Source organism: Felis catus, chromosome E2 (assembly GCF_018350175.1).
Source record: "Felis catus isolate Fca126 chromosome E2, F.catus_Fca126_mat1.0, whole genome shotgun sequence".
NCBI classification, from domain to species: domain Eukaryota; kingdom Metazoa; phylum Chordata; class Mammalia; order Carnivora; family Felidae; genus Felis; species Felis catus.
The window spans coordinates 49,031,851-49,049,343 of NC_058382.1; the positions used below are offsets into that span (position 1 = coordinate 49,031,851).

The window sequence follows — 17,493 nt, forward strand, 5'->3', positions numbered from 1 at the left end:
GCAATTTGGAGAAGCTACAAAATGCTCTGCTTAGCTGATAGGAAGATTATCATCAATGTTAGTAGTAACATTTGCTGACAAAGACCAAAATATTTACATCTTTTTCTGAGGGAAGTTTTAAGTATCATGGGGATCTGGAAGTCTCTGCAAGAACTGTACAGGTTAAATATCCATAAGTGACAGGCAAACTTTGAGAATTCAAAATGAACACACCAGACTGCAGCTCCTAAAAGGAGACAATGACTGCCTTACAGACTCTAGAGGGCTAACAGCCCAAGGGCTCACTGCCACTCTGGAGCCCAGGGACAGCAGTGTGGGAAACAAACACTATGAACATAAATCGCTACGTGATTATACATCTATTCCAGCCCCCGACTGCTTAGGAAAAAACTGGGGAAATGCTTGTGAGAAATTTTCTTCTAGACAAAAAGGTGAGACGGGAGGTCCGTATTTACCTTCCAAGATGAGCCACTAGTTCTTTTTAACAAGCTAAATTTCAAAAAGCCCTGGAGGTAGATGGTGTGAAATTAAGTTAAACCAACTTATTTTGTGTTTTTTTTGTACACTTTGGTATAAGTGTAGCCTCAGTAAAGAGGTTTATTCCTGACCAACTCCCTCCCCTTTACATGCTGCATTAAGGATGAGCTTCAAGTATAGGAAGTCTTGATTCACTCTTGGTCTGAGGCCCAAGCACATATTGTCACAGAGGTTTCCCAGGACAATCACCAGCAAGGATTGTTCCTGAAGAACCACAATGTTCCAACTAAAACCACAGTAGATTCCTGAAGCCTTCCTTCTATCTGGGTTCGGGATTCTGGAGAAAATATATATATATATATATATGTATATATATATATATATATATATATATATATATATATATATATATATACACACATATATATATATATATATATATTTGTCTATTTTTTTCCACCACTGGACGTATAATTTACTTTCGACTCTGGGGGGTGAGTAAGAGAAGCAAAGATGAAATTTTACTCCACATCAAAATTCTATGGACATTTTGTGTTTCAGATTGTCAAATTCTGGTTTTCTAATACTCATTTTTTAATAAAAATGTCAACAACAAAAAAAAACAACTGAATTGTGGTTTTCTAAAGTTTCACTGAGAAACTCAACTCCCTAATTTAGGATACAAAGCTAAATGGTATCTTTTGTGCGTCCTAAGGGATGTATGGGGTACACTGTACAGGGTACCACTGTTCCATCTGGTACCGAGAATGGTTCAAAGACTCTTATTCAGTAAAAAGTAATAAATGTGGACAATGGTAATGAAACAGATGCACTGCATCTATAGTATTTTGTTAACTTTATATTATGCCCCTCACCTGTAGTTATTCAACTGTTCATGAACCCCAGATCAAAAGTAACTTTATCTTTAAAAAAAGGGAAAAAAAGGAATAACTTTATCTTCCCAAGAAGTACACTCATCTTTTCCAAATATCTTTATAGAATTCACGTACAGTTTGGGGCCAGAGAAAGAAAGACCCTTCCATGCACAGTTGCCCCTGGTGTAACAAGAAAGATGGTGTCATTTTGAAAATAACATGCTCTCTTGATCCTTGTGGCCAAGAATTCACAGTATGCTGCACATTAATAAAAACAAAAACAAAAACAAAAAACAACAAACTCTTAGAAACTCTCAATTCCTTTCAGCTCTTTTTCAGCCTCAATCTAATCAAGCCTATAGAGAAAGGCAAATCGTCTTTTGGTGCAGGATATTTTCTAATTTACCAGAACCTGGTTTGCCTTGGTTTTGAGTTTAGAAATTTCATCTAGCAAGTTACTTTCCTTTAAAAACTCCAGCAAACAATGCATTTTACCTATTTCTTTAAGTATATAGCTCCATTTATTGTTTATGAATTCAAACTTTTGCTCTGCAGCAAATTCCATGTTTTTATTAAGGTATGCCTGAACAATATTCTGTGTCTGGTTCCTAATGCCCAGTGTTAACTGTGATGCCACAAACGATCTAGATAAAGGAAGCTGAGACAGCATCAGGAGGAGACTCAGCCGATAAAACAGAACATTCCAAATGGTAGTAGAAAATTTTTCCTTACCGCTTGCTGGCAGTTCATTCCAAGGTTCCCTTTTTCCCCACGAACTACTTTCATTAGACAATGCAGAGTTCGCCCTTTTCGATGTAATCCAGAACAGTGGTGTTCGATCTCGCCCCGACAGCTCAGGATGATCTCGGGGCTCAAAGAAAAGTCTTCCATCAACATGCGCCGGTAATCTAACATCTCCCCCTGGCACTCACTGCTCACTTGTCGTCCTAAGTTAGGATTTAAGTCACGACATTATGGATGGTGCGCATTACAATCAGATATCACCACACATAAAAGTACATGTTTTCCTCCAGAATATAATACCAGTTATGCTATTAGCTAGACTGAAAAGCTTAGGATATAGCAAGCATCAGCATAAAATGAGTTTGAGACTTCAGAGACTAGGGTTTATCTTGACAGTATTCTGCATTATACAGATTTTATACTACTAAACTAATAATGCAAATGCTGTGCCGATGGCAATCTTATTTTTTTTTTATTAAAAAAAATTTTTTAATACTTATTTTTGAAGGAGATAGAGACAGAGTGCAAGTGGGGGTGGGGCAGAGAGAGAAGGAGACACAGAATCCAAAGCAGACTCCGGGCTCTGAGCTGTCAGCACAGAACCTGACGTGGGGCTCGAACCCACAAACTGTGAGATCATGACCTGAGCCAAAGTTGGACACTTAACTGACTGAACCACCCAGGCTCTCCATCGAGGTCTTATTAATAAGGTAACTTTTAGAGTAACAATGAAGGCTAAGAACAACCCCTACTGGTATGCACAGTTAAAGCCTGTGGAAAAGACTACACTTCAAATATTCACTACAGCCTCTTCAGCCCCCTTCGTTGAGCTAAAAAATGCCAACTGGGAAATCTTAAGAAAGTTTCTTAAAAAACAGCTTTACTGAGGTGTAATTAAGATAAGATAAACTGTATTTTTAGAGCATACAATTGGAGAAGTTTGACATATGTATACGTTGTTGAAGCCATCACCACAACGAAGATATTGAACATATCCACCAACTCCAAAAGCTTTTCTTATGGTCTTTGAGAATCTCTCCCTCCCTCTCCACCTAAGCCCCTCCCCTATCAACTACTGATCTGCTTTCTGTGACTACAGACTAGTTTACTAGTTTCTACTTTTTAGAAGATGATATAAACAGAGTCAGACAGTACAGACTCTTTTTTTGTCTAACTTCTTTCACTCAGCAAAACTATTTTTAGATTCATCCATGTATCAACAGCACATTCCTTTTTATTTTTAAGTAATATTATTTCATGACACGGACAGACTACAATTTCCTTATTCCTTCAAATGTTGTTGGACATTTGGGTCACTGCCAGTTTTGGGCTATTACAAATAAAGCTGTTATGAGCACTCAATTGTAAGAGTTTATATGGATATGCCTTCATATCTCTTGGGCACATGGCTGGGTCATATGGCAGATGTGTGCTTAACTTTTAAGAATTTGGCAAACTATTTTCCAAAACTGTTGTACTATGTTAAATTCCATCAGAAACATGAGATAGTCCAGTTCCTCCACATTCTCACTAACACGTAATATGGTCAGTCTTTTTAATATTATGCAATTGGTGTAATTTTTCTGAATTATTGCACATAGCCTTTGGCAGTGTATTTACTGAGTCTTCCTGTGTTTCTTATTAATCTGCAGTTTAAGAATATTAACTTTTATGAATACCAAAATTAGATTATATTATACATACTGTTTCACAATATTCTTATACTACTCAATAATCTCTACCTTTCCATTTTAGGACAATCTCATCTAATATCCACACCATAATCAACAATCTCCGTTTATCTCCAAAATGTCCTTTATTTGGTATTCAACCCAAGACCATGCATTGTCCCAGGTTGCTATTCCATGGCTTTGAAGCTTAGGAGTTTTTCACTATCGAGATATGGAAAAAAAAAAAAAAAAAAAATCACCAAAAAGTTCCGAGTTTTATTTAATGATTGATTTTTCCCCTTATCTTTTCAATCACTAACCAACTGTCCCAGCATCATTTATTTAATAAGAGCTAGGAATTTAATTTTTACAGCTTACAGCCAATATTCAGAAAGACAACCCTCATCTTCTATACGACCTTCTTGGTTCCTTTTCAGGGGTTGACTTTTGGACTCAACAGACCATGAGTGTGGTTCTAAGGGGTCAATCCCTTCTTCTTTTACTGCTTAGTTTCTTTATTATTATTATTTTATTTATTTATTTTTTTAGAGAGAGAGAGTGTGAGTGGGGGAGAGGGGCAGAGTGACAGAATCTTAAGCAGGCTCCATGCTCAGTGCAGAGCCTGATGTGGGGCTCAGTTCTATGACCTTAGGATCATGACCTGAGCTGAAGTCAAGAGTTGGAAGTTCAACTGATTGAGCCACCCAGGCACCCCTACTGTTCAGTTTCTTAGTATCATCGATGTTGTAACAATAACAGTACCTATCACTTATTGAATGTTAAGTGCTATTCCAAATAACCTCATTCAATCTTCATAAGAACCCACCATAAATATTATTTATGTTTTTTGGATAAGAAAAATGAGTTTGTGGGGAACCCAGGTGGCTCAGTCAGTTAAGCGTCTGACTTCGACTCAGGTCATGATCTTGCAGTGAGTTAGAGCCCCACATCGGGCTTGCTGCTGATCCTCTGTCCCTCTCGCTCTGCCCCTCCCCAACTTGCGCTCCCTCAAAAAAAAAAAAAAAGGGGCGCCTGGGTGGCGCAGTCGGTTAAGCGTCCGACTTCAGCTCAGGTCACGATCTCGCGGTCCGTGAGTTCGAGCCCCGCGTCGGGCTCTGGGCTGATGGCTCAGAGCCTGGAGCCTGCTTCAGATTCTGTGTCTCCCTCTCTCTCTGCCCCTCCCCCGTTCATGCTCTGTCTCTCTCTGTCTCAAAAATAAATAAATGTTAAAAAAAAAATTAAAAAAAAAAAAAAAAAATCTTAAAAGAGAAAAAGAAAAATGAGTTTGGGAGAGATTAAGAAATATTAACAGTGGTCACTTAGCTATTAATTTAAATTTGGTGATAGAGCCATTAATTTAAAGCCATGCCTCTCTGACCCAAAGCTCATACGCTAAATTACTATGCTATGACTCTCCTAAAAATGTTGAATATGCATTTTAAAAATTAAACTATTTGAGGGGCGCCTGGGTGGCTCAGTCGGTTAAGCGTCCGACTTCGGCTCAGGTCACGATCTCGCGGTCCGTGAGTTCGAGCCCCGCGTCGGGCTCTGTGCTGACAGCTCAGAGCCTGGAGCCTGTTTCAGATTCTGTGTCTCCCTCTCTCTCTGACCCTCCCCCGTTCATGCTCTGTCTCTGTCTCAAAAATAAACATTAAAAAAAATAAAAAAATAAAAAAATTAAAATTAAACCATTTGGATTTGAGACATATACCTTAAAAAAAAAAAAGCTGGCATGTAAAGAAAAACAAAATTGGCAATTATTGAGCTAAGAGAAAGAGGCCTTTAATAAGGCTTAGGGATACTAAGCCTTCAGCTCTAGGAGTTATGCTTGCAAACAAAGGCTCCTGAGTCACAAGGCACATGTAAACTCAGAAGGGCAAATACAGGAGGAAATTAACATTTACGTGTACAAGAGACACTAGAATGTGAATCCAAAAGGAATGAAAAGGAGAAAAAGAAATTAATTCTTACCTCTGTGCACAGCTGACTCCAGACACATCAGAAGGTAGGAGAGCCTTGCTTCCCGAGACCGTGGAAGGTTCTCCACATTACACCGGTATTTCTTCAAGTCACTCTTACAGGATTTGGCCAATGAATAACTGACTTTATAATCCTGGGCAATCAGCTTCTGGCGGGTTGTTAGTGCTTCTCGACACTGAATAAAGAGTGTAGCAAAGAGTAAGACCACTCAGGTGGTTCGGCCGCTCACACATACAAGCAGAGGCTCGTGGTCAAGGGTATGTCAACAACTGCAGTTGTTACCAAAATGCCTACCTTTAAGTTTGGCTAAAAGTGAACACAAGTGTGCTGGGGTAAGAGGCAGAGATAAATGGATGGAGAAACCCTTGGAATTCTACAGTGAATTTCTGATTGTTGCTGCAACAGTACCTAAAAACACACTTGGTAGATTCTAATACATTAGCTTGACAAAGTATGCTTTTCCTCTTCAACAATATCCCTAAAGTAAATTTCTCAAGAATCAAAGTGGCAACTGACAGAGCACTCTGTAAGTTACATTCTATGCTTTTAAAATATAATTATTCAATAGTAAATTATATAAGCAACTGAAATGAAACATTTCTTCAGCTGCATACGACAGTAAATGGCAGGAGAGCAAAACCAAGAATAATTATTCTTTTAAAAGTCATAAAAGATTCTTGCATTTATCCAGGAACAGCAGACTAATGGTAATGAGAATGCTTAATGAGACAGCTGCCGAAAAATTAAATAGCTAATTACCTGCAAAGCACATTGGTTTGGTTAGCCTAAACTTCCTGAGTATGTGAGGCTGGCTTCAATGTGACCGTGATACAAAATTCTCCAACTTTACTTCCAAAATTGATTCTCAACTGGCTTCCCGGTATCTAGATATCACAAGGCTTCATTTTCTGGGCTTAAGCAAAATATGCTTTGGTTCTCTACTGAAAGCCAAGTGTCTCTCCTCTGAAAAGGGTAAGCTTTATCATTTATATCCTGGTAATGAGTTTATAAGAATATTATTTGAGAGGACTTGAGAAAACTTTTAAGAAATGAATAAAATACTGGTGTATTTCAAAATAATACTGACCTTCTCACTCATGGATTCTTCAAACTTATGGTTAAAGAGGCATTTATACACTCTGCCTTCACCAGCTTGCGTCTGTAAGATGGAACACACACATGATGATGAGGATGATAACAATCAGCTGAGTGGTTATGCTGGGCCCTATCCACAACCTTATACAGAACCTCCTGTTAAATTATTATAACGGTGAGCACTTCTGAACAAATGGCTCAGCCATTTATAACATTTAGTGGCCTTTGGAAGAAAATGGTGATTGCAGGAAAGATGAAAAAAAATTTCCCATGATGCTTGGCTACTGTCCTTTGTTCCCAGATATAATGTTAATCAGGGAACCAAGAGAAGTGTGTTGTCAGTCTCTTCTTACATTATGTTGGAGCCAATAAAACTCATAATCAGTGGCTCTGATGGCTAAAACTGCTTATTCAAAACAGCAGAGGGTGGAAATGTACACAAGTTACTCTCAGTTCTTTGTTTTAAGAATGGAGACTCTTCCATTTCATATGTTAGCAAGTTTTTCTATAAGGTCTGCAGATAGCAATCAAGGATTTCATTTTAAAAGGTAGCCACCTGCTGTTTTGTTTATCTTAGCCCAAAACAAATAACATGTAATATGGTAGTTTTAGCCACGAAATAGGTATGAACAGGATTCCATCAGTCTCTGTTATCCTGGGACCAACTCCACCTTCCCTTTCAGTGCCTTGTGTGCACGGGAGAGTGTGTGGTTTATTTTGTTTTGGACTGAAGTATTAAAAAATATTTTAGAGAGAAGAACCGTTTCTGAGCTGACTCACATTTTCACAAAAACGCTCCCGATCATCTCGGCAAGCAAAATATAAATGCCGGTCTAGATGAAAGTCATCTGAGGACAGCTCAGCCACCCGCAGAATGGCTTTCTTGCAGAGTTCAGAGACTTGAATCTTGGGATCTCTCTCTTCGGCTTCCTTCACCAGGCCCTTTTCCAAGCATGATACCACCTCACCTTGTGAATGTGCATCCTAAAACAGCAAGGATACTAATATTGTAAAACTCTCACCACAATGAGTTTCAAATAAACATCATTTGCTTTAAAAAAAAAAATTCTCAATTCAATATATAGTTGGCTTATTCACATTCTGTTGAGAAATCAGGTGGGAACCAACCACCCTGGGAACCAACCACACTGTGGAAGTTACAGAAAACGTCCTCAACAGTCTTCTGTTACAATGGAATACTGGCATGCTACAAATGGAAAGAGAGATCCTGGGAGATTTAAGTATAGTTAAGTTAGCACTAGAAATAGAAACCTGAGGGAGTGCCCGGGGGGCTCACTTGGTTAAGTGTCTGACTTCAGCCCAGGTCATGATCTCAGGGCTTGTGAGTGTTGACAGCTCAGAGCCTTGGAACCTGCTTCGGGTTCTGTGTCTTCCTCCTTCTTTTTCCCTCCCCAGCTCGCACATAAGCTCTGGCTCTCTCTCTCTCAAAAATAAACATTAAAAAAAAGAAAGAAACAGAAACCTGAATTCTTTAAGTTTAAAATGTCAGAAAAATTTTAAGAATTTACATTAGCTCCACGTTCTGATTGTGGTTCATGTCAATGTTGAAATGACACTGCAGAAATCTCTGTTCGTCTACCTCAAAGGTGAGGTATTTCCCCAGCAGTCAAGTTGGGGAAAAAAAAAAAAAAAAAAAAGCAAACCACAAAATCCACTGAGAAAAGATGTTACAGAGACCCTCCTTCTCATTTTTCTACTCTATACTGTCCACAAAGACCCCAATATGTACAATTTATTGTGTAATACTCACTTTGATGTTTTGGATTTATCCTAATGAGATTTAATGAGATTACCACCCTTTATACAAACTGCTTTTGAGAGCTCTCCTAAAGCCATCCAATTATCTTTAATTGTGCATTGCATCATCCCCATGGCAACCACAAGCATCCATTCACTAAAAATATGAGAAATTTCCCCTAAATATTTTTTATTCAGGAGTCCTAATCTGCTATACTCTGAAGATATGGCTCAAAAACGTGACAGGTATAACCATAAATACAGCAAACCAAGCAGTAGGAAGTATATGCTATCTTTTATTTATACACACAATCTTGTTAAAGTAAAATACCATATCTATGAAATCATCTGTACATAATAAAACGATTCCTAAAACAAGCAGGGAAGCATCTACTTTAAGCGAAATTTCAATTCAACAAAAAAAATTGTGGTTTTTTTTTTCTACTTTGTTGTAATGCGATTTGTTCTATATAGGACATTAATTTCTAAATTATTTCCAGAAAAATGTCCAAGTTGTCTCCCATTATACCTGTGGAGAGGGGATAAGAGCTGTGGTACCTCTTGTGCAGAGGAGTAAATACAGGCCTAGAGTTTATCAACTTGACTTGAGTTGCAGAAGGGAAGGTGCCTAGCTAACAGTCCATCATTTATTTTTCCAGACCTTGGGGTTCTAGGATATTCCTATAATCTGTATGTGGATGTTTTAGATTTTTCCTGAGGAGGGTTCACAGTTTTAATTAAATTTTCAAAAGGTGTACTGACCCAAAAAAGATTTGGAAGCACACTCTACTAGCAGATTTTCATGCCTCCTATTCTCTATCTGTACCTGAACCTTGCTCACTAGCTGTATGATTCTATCCCATGCTTAAAAACCCAAGAGGACCAAGAAGGTTTTTTAAAGAGCACTTCTGAATAGGTAAACAAAACTCCAAGAGACAAGTGACAAAAAGATAAGGACAGAGACAAAAGTTGACACAAACCCCAGAAATCTGGAATAAGGCTCATTTTTTCTTCCTAAATCATGAGTGATCTCAGGTTTGTCTGACTAGGGCCCATTTAAGCAAGGCCTACATGTTCCACTTTCCAAAGGAGAAACAAACCTATGATAACAAAGGCTTGGCCAGAAACCTCAGTCACTTACTATTCACAGTATATAAAAGATTATTATAAACATGATTTTATTTTATAAAACAAAACAAGATCCTTTACCAAAGTTGAGTAGCCCATTAACTTAATTAGGTGGCTGCTAGCAACTAGGTCTTAATCATATAAACATGAAAATAATAATCTGATAGTCAACTTTTCTCTCTCTTTTTTTTTTTTTTTTGAGAGAGTGAGTGTGTGTGTGTGTGCGTGCGCGGGGAAGGGGCAGAGAGAGAGGGACACAAGAGAATCTCAAGCAGGCTCTGGATGGTCAGCACACAGAGCCCAACACGGGGCTTGAACTCATGAAACCGTGAGATCATGACCTGAGCTGAAATCAAGAGTTGGACGCTTAACCGACTCAGCCACCCAGGCGCCCCCTGAGAGTCAACTCTTGATTTATATTTAGTCTTTAATCTTGGGTCACAGGGTAAAGAAATGACTTCCGTGTAATGAGTCTTAAGTGTTTCCCTGTATACTCAGGGTTTGTAATGGTTTTAAATGTGCCATCAGTAAGATTATCTATTTAGGGCTGTTATATTTCCTAATGGTTCCATTTGCTTCTTCTTGGATTTAAATAAAGGCAGCAGCATCAGGGTTTAAGACCCCCTAAGGAATCTAAGATTTAATTATAATTATAGCAATTGTAGCACCACATATTGGTACTGGGCTATAACATCATCTCCATTAGAGGTTTTCATTCATCTTAACTTTAGATAGACAATTTTTTCAAATAAAGATATTTCAAGTATTCTTATTGGTTCCCCCAGAGTCTCTGAGCTTTTCAGTCTAGCCCGTTTTACTTTTATAACTGAAATGTATGTAAATATTTGAAAAGAAGACTGTATGGCTAATTCCAGAATAAGAATGAAAGCAAGGGAGGAAAACTGCACAGTGGCACACCATTGACAGGAAAATAAAATTACTTAGGTTAAAAAAGGTTACGTTACTAATATATAGGCTTAACACTGAGTAACAAATGATCTTGCTAATGGACTTAAAATGAAACTTTAAAAGTTCTGTGGTGAGACAAAGGTCTTAAAACTACTGCTAAGTGTCCTGATCAGTTTTTAGCAATTTGATAGGTAGTATCTTTTCTTCCCCATAAACCTTGTCCTTTTTTTTTTTTTTTTAAAACAGAGAAAAATAACATTAATCTCAAAAAGGTAGGGAAGAACTCAGTTTTCATTTCTGCTATAAACCATTCTCTATTTCAATATTTTTGGTGTCTTCTTTGATCTTCCTTACTAGACAAAGAGAGAAAAAGACCGTCCAAACGTATTCAAAGTAGTTGGTTAAAAGCAGGGAATGATAAAATTATTTAACCACTGAATGAAAAGTCTAAAAGTAGTAATAATGTGGCACATTTCCTTAATTAAGTTCCTATAATGGATGATACACCGTACTTTTTCTTCAGATGATCTGCCCTTTCATTTTAACTGTGTTTGTTCAGAAAAAAATGTTATTAATATATAGTCTTTGTTGGGGCATCTGGGTGACTCAGTCAGTTAGGCATCCGACTCTTGATTTCGGCTCGGGTCATGGTCTTTGTGGTTTGTGAGTTCAAGCCCCACATCGGGCTCTGTGCTGACAGCATGGAGCCTGCTTCAGACTCTGTCTCCCTCTCTCTCTTCTCCATCCCTGCTCATGCTCTCTCACTCTCAAAAAATAAACATTATAAAAAAATTCGTAATCTTTGTTCTCAAATTTATATATACTAACATTTTGAAAAAAATAATAGTTTTAAAATCATGACTTTTCTATATTCATACAGAGGCAGGGTACAGATTAACCATGACCCCTTTCCTCTGACCATTGGAGGAAGTCAGTTCAAAGCCAGTCACAGAGGAATTTGCAAGCTTCATTGGCAAATATGAAACTGATGAGCCTATTTTCTTCTGTGGTCAGAAGCTGATTCATTAATCTTCAGGATAATCTGCATATCTAAATAACTGGCTTCAGAAAAGGAAACTACCATTTAGAAAAGCCAAGAAAGGCTAAAGACCTGCCTCCCTCCTTTTTAAACTTGGCTGCAGTACCAGAGTGGGTTATATAGGAGGGAGCATGCTTTTTCGAGTGCAGGTGTGAATCTATCTTCTTGTCCTCGAAATACAGAAGAAAGTCTTTGATGCTAGGATAGGGATCTGATATAAACAGAAATTCACCTAAGCAGTAGGTATGGCAAAAGATAACCATGACAAAAATGCGCAGCCTGATGATCCATAGAAGTGTTTCTGTTAACAAAGCTGGGCAAATAGTCCTCACTGTCCTGTCTTTGGGCTCTAGTACTACTGTGTTCTGCGATCGTTTCAGTCACTGTAACTTAATAACTCATATATGCAGTTGAAAGCAGGTTTTATTCTGACAATTCAGATTGCCAGGGGGAGGGAAGCTAAACAGCAACTACCTTGGTGTCAAAAGGAAAAACTACTACAAAGAGAGATGAATCGTAATGGTCTACTCTACGGTGTGGACCACTAATCACAAATATGGAAAAGTGTCATCACTGATTCCTAAAAAAATGTGTCTAGGACACTTATGTGAAGATTTTTAAAAGAGTGAGATATGGAAGTGGAAATAATCTCTCACACCCTAAATAAAGGCAGAGGCGCTTCCTGAATAATTAGGGTAGCTTAAGTGCTTTTGTGCCATTTGTAGAGTCTGCTGGGAAGGAAAAAAATCTGCCTTCTTGATTAAAACTGGCCTTTCTTTAGCTGCCAAAAGCTGTATGCCAAATTCACAGCACTTTCAAGACTGACTCAGAGGTGCCCTGTGAAAGGGCTAGAGCCCTGTGCTGGTGGGAAGGAAAAGGTATTTGGGGACAGCCAGGTAAGAACCAGCACTAAAAGCTTCCAATGAACTGGTGTGTGCAGCTCTGGCAATCTAACACCAGGCCCCCTTGGTCAGTGACAGAAGCCCGCAAACCACGGGACAATGAACAAATAGAGGGCAAAGCGACAAAGGGGTTTTATTTTCTATCATATTTCCGAAAGAGCAGATTAATGAGCAGTGGCAATTAATAGCTGATGCCAGACATATGCCTCAGACCACCTCTCCCTCGGCAGCTGTTACTTCTCAGGAGCTTCCTTCATTTTGCTGAGCCAACAAATTCAGAATAAACCTGGCCAAACCTCCATTATGACCTCCTGGACAACAGATTCATAGGAACAAAAGGAAGACCAGATAGATATAATTAAGAAAGAAGAAATTAGCTAGGTAGTTATTTTCTTTCCTATCTTTACTAAAACTAGTTCTTTTGAGAGAAAGATAACAACAGATCACATTTATAGAGTACCTTTCTTGTCAGAAGCCCAAAGTACCTTTATGTACCTTAAACTTTTCTAATATTTAAATATCTTCTTTTGTAGCAGTGTGCTTACTAATTTTTTTTTATAGCAGCAATAAGGTATTTGCAGAGAAAGGTTAGAAAATTCAAGTCTCTTCTAATCCAACCACTTTGCCCACAGACGACAAAATGCTCTGGCAAGGAACAATACAGGCACCCGGCAAGTGGTTTAGTATTTTGAAGAGGACACTACTCTTGGCTGATATTAATTCCTCTGCTTCCCCATACAGTACTGAAACACAAACGAAATGCATTCACAGGTTAACGAGTCTTAGATCTGAGGGCTGTCTGGACCTCTACTTCAAGGCCACCTCCAGCCCTAAATTTTTCCCATGCCAGTTATACAACACTTTACATTCATCAAGTTTGCAGGACCCCTTTGGTGAAGCCAGTATAGTAGATACCTTTTCTCCAAGCCGAATACTGCCACATTTCAGAATGTTGATGTCATTTTTGCAGTCATCCATGAAGCCACAGATTAGACGGTAATCACTGAAAATGATGGCCGTCATCTTGGTGATGTATTGGTGGCACTGGTATTCAGTGATATTGCCTCGGTGATCCACCAAGCAGGAAACCAAGTAACCTTTTCCAACTGGTTCATCAGCACATTCTTTAATCTGCTCCAAAGAAAGTGGCTGTTTTACACAAGTATTTTATTTTCCTATCATGTAACTTTTATAAAAGAGAGAATGTGTGATCTTTTCTTATTGATTTCCCATCTCTGTATTTGGGAGAAAAAGAGGAAAACACTTAGAAATACATTTATTTTAAAGAAAATAGTGGCGGGCATATTCAGATCGTTGTACTCTCTAGGAAATACCCGCTAAATGTGTTTTGCAAGAAATTTTTACAATTTCAGCTTTATTGAGATATAAATAAAAAGAGCTTCTAACATCTACAGCTTCAGAATGGCTGTACTGAAAAGTTCCTTTATCCACGCAAAGAAGGCAATGGACAGTGAGATTAATCTGGGAAACAGGTCTGGAAAACAGGTGCAGAAGTGAAGTCTAGTACCATGTCCCAAGTCAAGCTACACAGCAAACCATTACTGTCAGGGAAACCTAATGGCCAAAAGGAGGGAGGCAGGAAGGCATAATATTACTTCTTGACATGACATTAATGTGTTCTGAATTAACTGTGGATTTGGACATGTGTTTTTGAACTTTAGTAGAGTCCCAGCTTCGCCACTGTGGTCTGGAACACAAACATGTTTAAAATGATGCTCAGTGCAGTCTGGCAAAAAGTCTGAGAAGGGGAAGGCCACTGCAAATCTAATTTGGGTGGTTTAGACAACATGTTCTAGAGGATCAAGCACAGAGTAATTCCACATGGTTACTGTTCCTGCAAAGTGCATCCCAAACCACAAGTGCTAATGAAGCAAACTAGCCAAAAAATGCTGAAATTCAGTCCTAAAAGAGTAAAATCTACTTATAGGGTTGTAAGCTTGAATTATAAAATGGGGAAAGTTGTTTGCAAAAATCCTACTGCATTTGAAGAACTTAAAAACAAACAAAAATGGTAGTTTTGACAAGAGTAAGGGGCCCAAATGTAAATGTTTATTTTTACTATAAATGAGAAGAGAATGTTTTACTGGTTTTTTGAAACCAATAGAGACCATTCTCTACTATCACACTTATCGTAAATATGTATAGAGGGCAAAACAAATACACCACACACACATCATCCTATAGCCCACTAGGTCTCTTCATGTCTAATTCTTGTATCAAATCCAGATCAAGTCAGACACTCTGTTCAAGACAGAAGACTGTTTACTTTTAAAGAAGCAAACTTGAGAATTTAAGTAAATAGTCTCACTCTGGCTTCAAGAGGCAGCAGAGACCTTCAACAATCAAGATGAATGCAACTCTTTCAACATAACCCTGAGGTTTTTTTTTTTTTTTTGGAGATGCCTAAAAAAGAGGGTCATGAATGTATTTCCAGGAAAAGGCTTGTTTTGTTTTGAGTAAAACAAAAGTTTCAAAAGTGAAAGGAAGGCATTTGTAATCCAACCAATGAAAAGCCTGTGTAAGAACACAAAACTAATGGCAGACACCTGGGTTTTAAAACTTAATAAAGTGCAAGAGTTCAATACAGCCCTTATACTGGGCAATCAAGTTTATAAATCTGAAGAAAAGCCAGGAGCACATTTTGAATTGGAGCCCCAATAAGAAAATAAATGTGTATTTAGCTTCAATCACTTGAGATTTTACTGAAGCACAGAGACTGAGTACCTATTTGTATTTTAGTTCACCACCAGTTACAATAGGGCATGGTGTTTGATTCAGAAGATTACGCTTTCCTTCAGCCATTCCATTGGCTAGAAGTTTAATAAGACAGAAGGAAAATTTCTAAGATTAACAGCAAGAACCACAATAAATCACCAACATATTTATGAATGGGAGTAAACTCTGAAGTGGCTGGGGAGCAGATTCATTAGAATCATTAGATTCTGGGGAGCAGATTCATTAGAAAAATGCTGCTGTCACTCTGTTTTTGACGTGAAGCAGGAGGAAAGCAGGAGGAAAGCAGGAAGCGAGCAGTATTTGCTTCAACTACAGAGAGTAAATAAGTTTGGTTTGCAATTTGCAGGTATTCTTGTGATGCTGTTTTTCTCCTTGCAAATAGGATTGCAAGAAAGAAGATAGGAGAGAGATGTAGAATAAAACATTTTGTGGGCAATTAGGTTCTTCCTGATTTTAATTTTCCTGATTCCAGTATAATCTCCCTCCTAGGGAGGGATAAATTCCGGTTTTTACTTGAAATCTTTGACAAAACCACAACACCCCAAAAGGTTACAAGAGAACCATCATTACATACCCATTATAAGAAAACCAATTATACGTATATATATCTTTTATAAGCCAGCCAAGAGTGAAATTTTTCTGATGAATATGCAGAGACTCTGGGCAAAATTTCCACAAGGCAATCAAAGTGCTATAAACAGCTAACCATATAGCTAGCTAAGGGACTATGAGGTGTGCAATACTAAAGCCGAAGCCCAATGTTTTCAAAGATACGCTATTCTGTTCTGAAGCCCCAAGGTAACTATGAAGAAGGATAACTGCTTTAAAAGAATAAAACATATCAGATCCAGTATTAGAAGGTGTGAGGAAGCAAACAGGTTCTAAACAGGGTCCCGTAATGATGTAACTGAGGAACAAAGCTGAGGGCTTATCTGGTTGGAAGAGGGTGGTCCTGCTAAGAACCCTTAGAGCTAAGAAAGCGGTCCTGAATTGAGTCATCAGTAGGGTAGTTTGAGGGCAGATCTAGATGTTGCAAAATGTACAATTATTAACTCTGAGGTGGAAAAACAGCAACTGTTCTTTGTGATTCTTATACTTCAGTATGCAGAAATCTCTGGCTTTTTGAAATTCCTATCACTGATTCCAAAAAATAAAATAAAAATTTCAATACCACAATTTTCACTAATATCATTTGTTGAACCAAGACAGTTGAAAAGTTTCCCCAATTAGCACCCATACAATGCTATACTATTTTCATTATTTTTATTTTTATACTCAACATCTAACTATAACAACATACACAATCCTTCCACAAACCTTTTTAATGCTAACTCCTATTATTTGAAGCATATGCCTCTGTGGTCCAATTGATCCAAACGTGTAACTCAGAAACGTTGATAAGCCTCTTGGGGAGACCATTTTGATATGCTTCAGACATCAGCAGATTGTAAAAAGTGTGACCGCAGCACTGATGACAGAAGCAGTTGTGTCCTCCATCTGGGGACCAACGGAGCCTGATTTCCAATGTGTCTGAATCAATAGCGTCCTACTGTAACTGTAGGTGAATACAGGAGGCTAGTTATATTCCCCACTGCAGTGGCCTCTCTCAGACCATGTAGATGTGAATTCCAAGAAAAGTAAAGTAACTGAGTCAGTTATTCCTCCCTTAATGACTGGTCTGGTCAACAGATGTAATTTTCTCTTCTAAGCCATTAAATACCCACAAAATTCTGTCACGACCTACCTCTGATATGGTAGATTTGCAAACCTCTCTGGCCACAGATTCAAATTTGGGGTCTGTAGTTAGATTCAGCTTGTAATTCCACAACAACTAGGTATAAGAGAAAAAAAACAAACAAAACACTGCAGTTAAAATAGTATGAAATTTTCCATCAATGGTTACCGTAAGTGACAAAAGTCCATTACACAGAGTCAGATAAAAGCATATTCAGTTAATGAAAAGTAAAGTAAGAGGGGTGCCTGGCTGGCTCAGTCAGTAGAGCATGCAACTCTTGGTCTTGGGGTTGTGACTTTGAGCCCACGTTGGGTAGAGATGACTTAAAAAAATTAAATCTTAAAAAAAAAAGAAAAAGAAAAGTAAGATAAAAATGTCATTTTGTTTACAGATAAAAGGAAAAAAAAATGAGGGCACCTGGGTG

General features: G+C 38.1%; 1 protein-coding gene across 2 annotated transcripts in view; it reads right to left on the reverse strand.

Annotated features, from left to right (window-relative positions):
- The window catches only part of GLG1 (golgi glycoprotein 1), a 150,834-nt gene that overhangs the window by 33,008 nt on the left and 100,333 nt on the right, over window positions 1-17,493 (reverse strand). For both annotated transcript variants that reach the window (XM_023245357.2, XM_023245355.2), the window contains exons 3-8: window positions 17,079-17,165; window positions 13,493-13,708; window positions 7,622-7,825; window positions 6,834-6,905; window positions 5,738-5,921; window positions 2,085-2,299 (exon numbers count right to left, since the gene is read on the reverse strand). In XM_023245357.2, coding sequence (XP_023101125.2) covers window positions 2,085-2,299; window positions 5,738-5,921; window positions 6,834-6,905; window positions 7,622-7,825; window positions 13,493-13,708; window positions 17,079-17,165 — 978 coding nt within the window. The remainder of the gene's footprint in view (window positions 1-2,084; window positions 2,300-5,737; window positions 5,922-6,833; window positions 6,906-7,621; window positions 7,826-13,492; window positions 13,709-17,078; window positions 17,166-17,493) is intronic.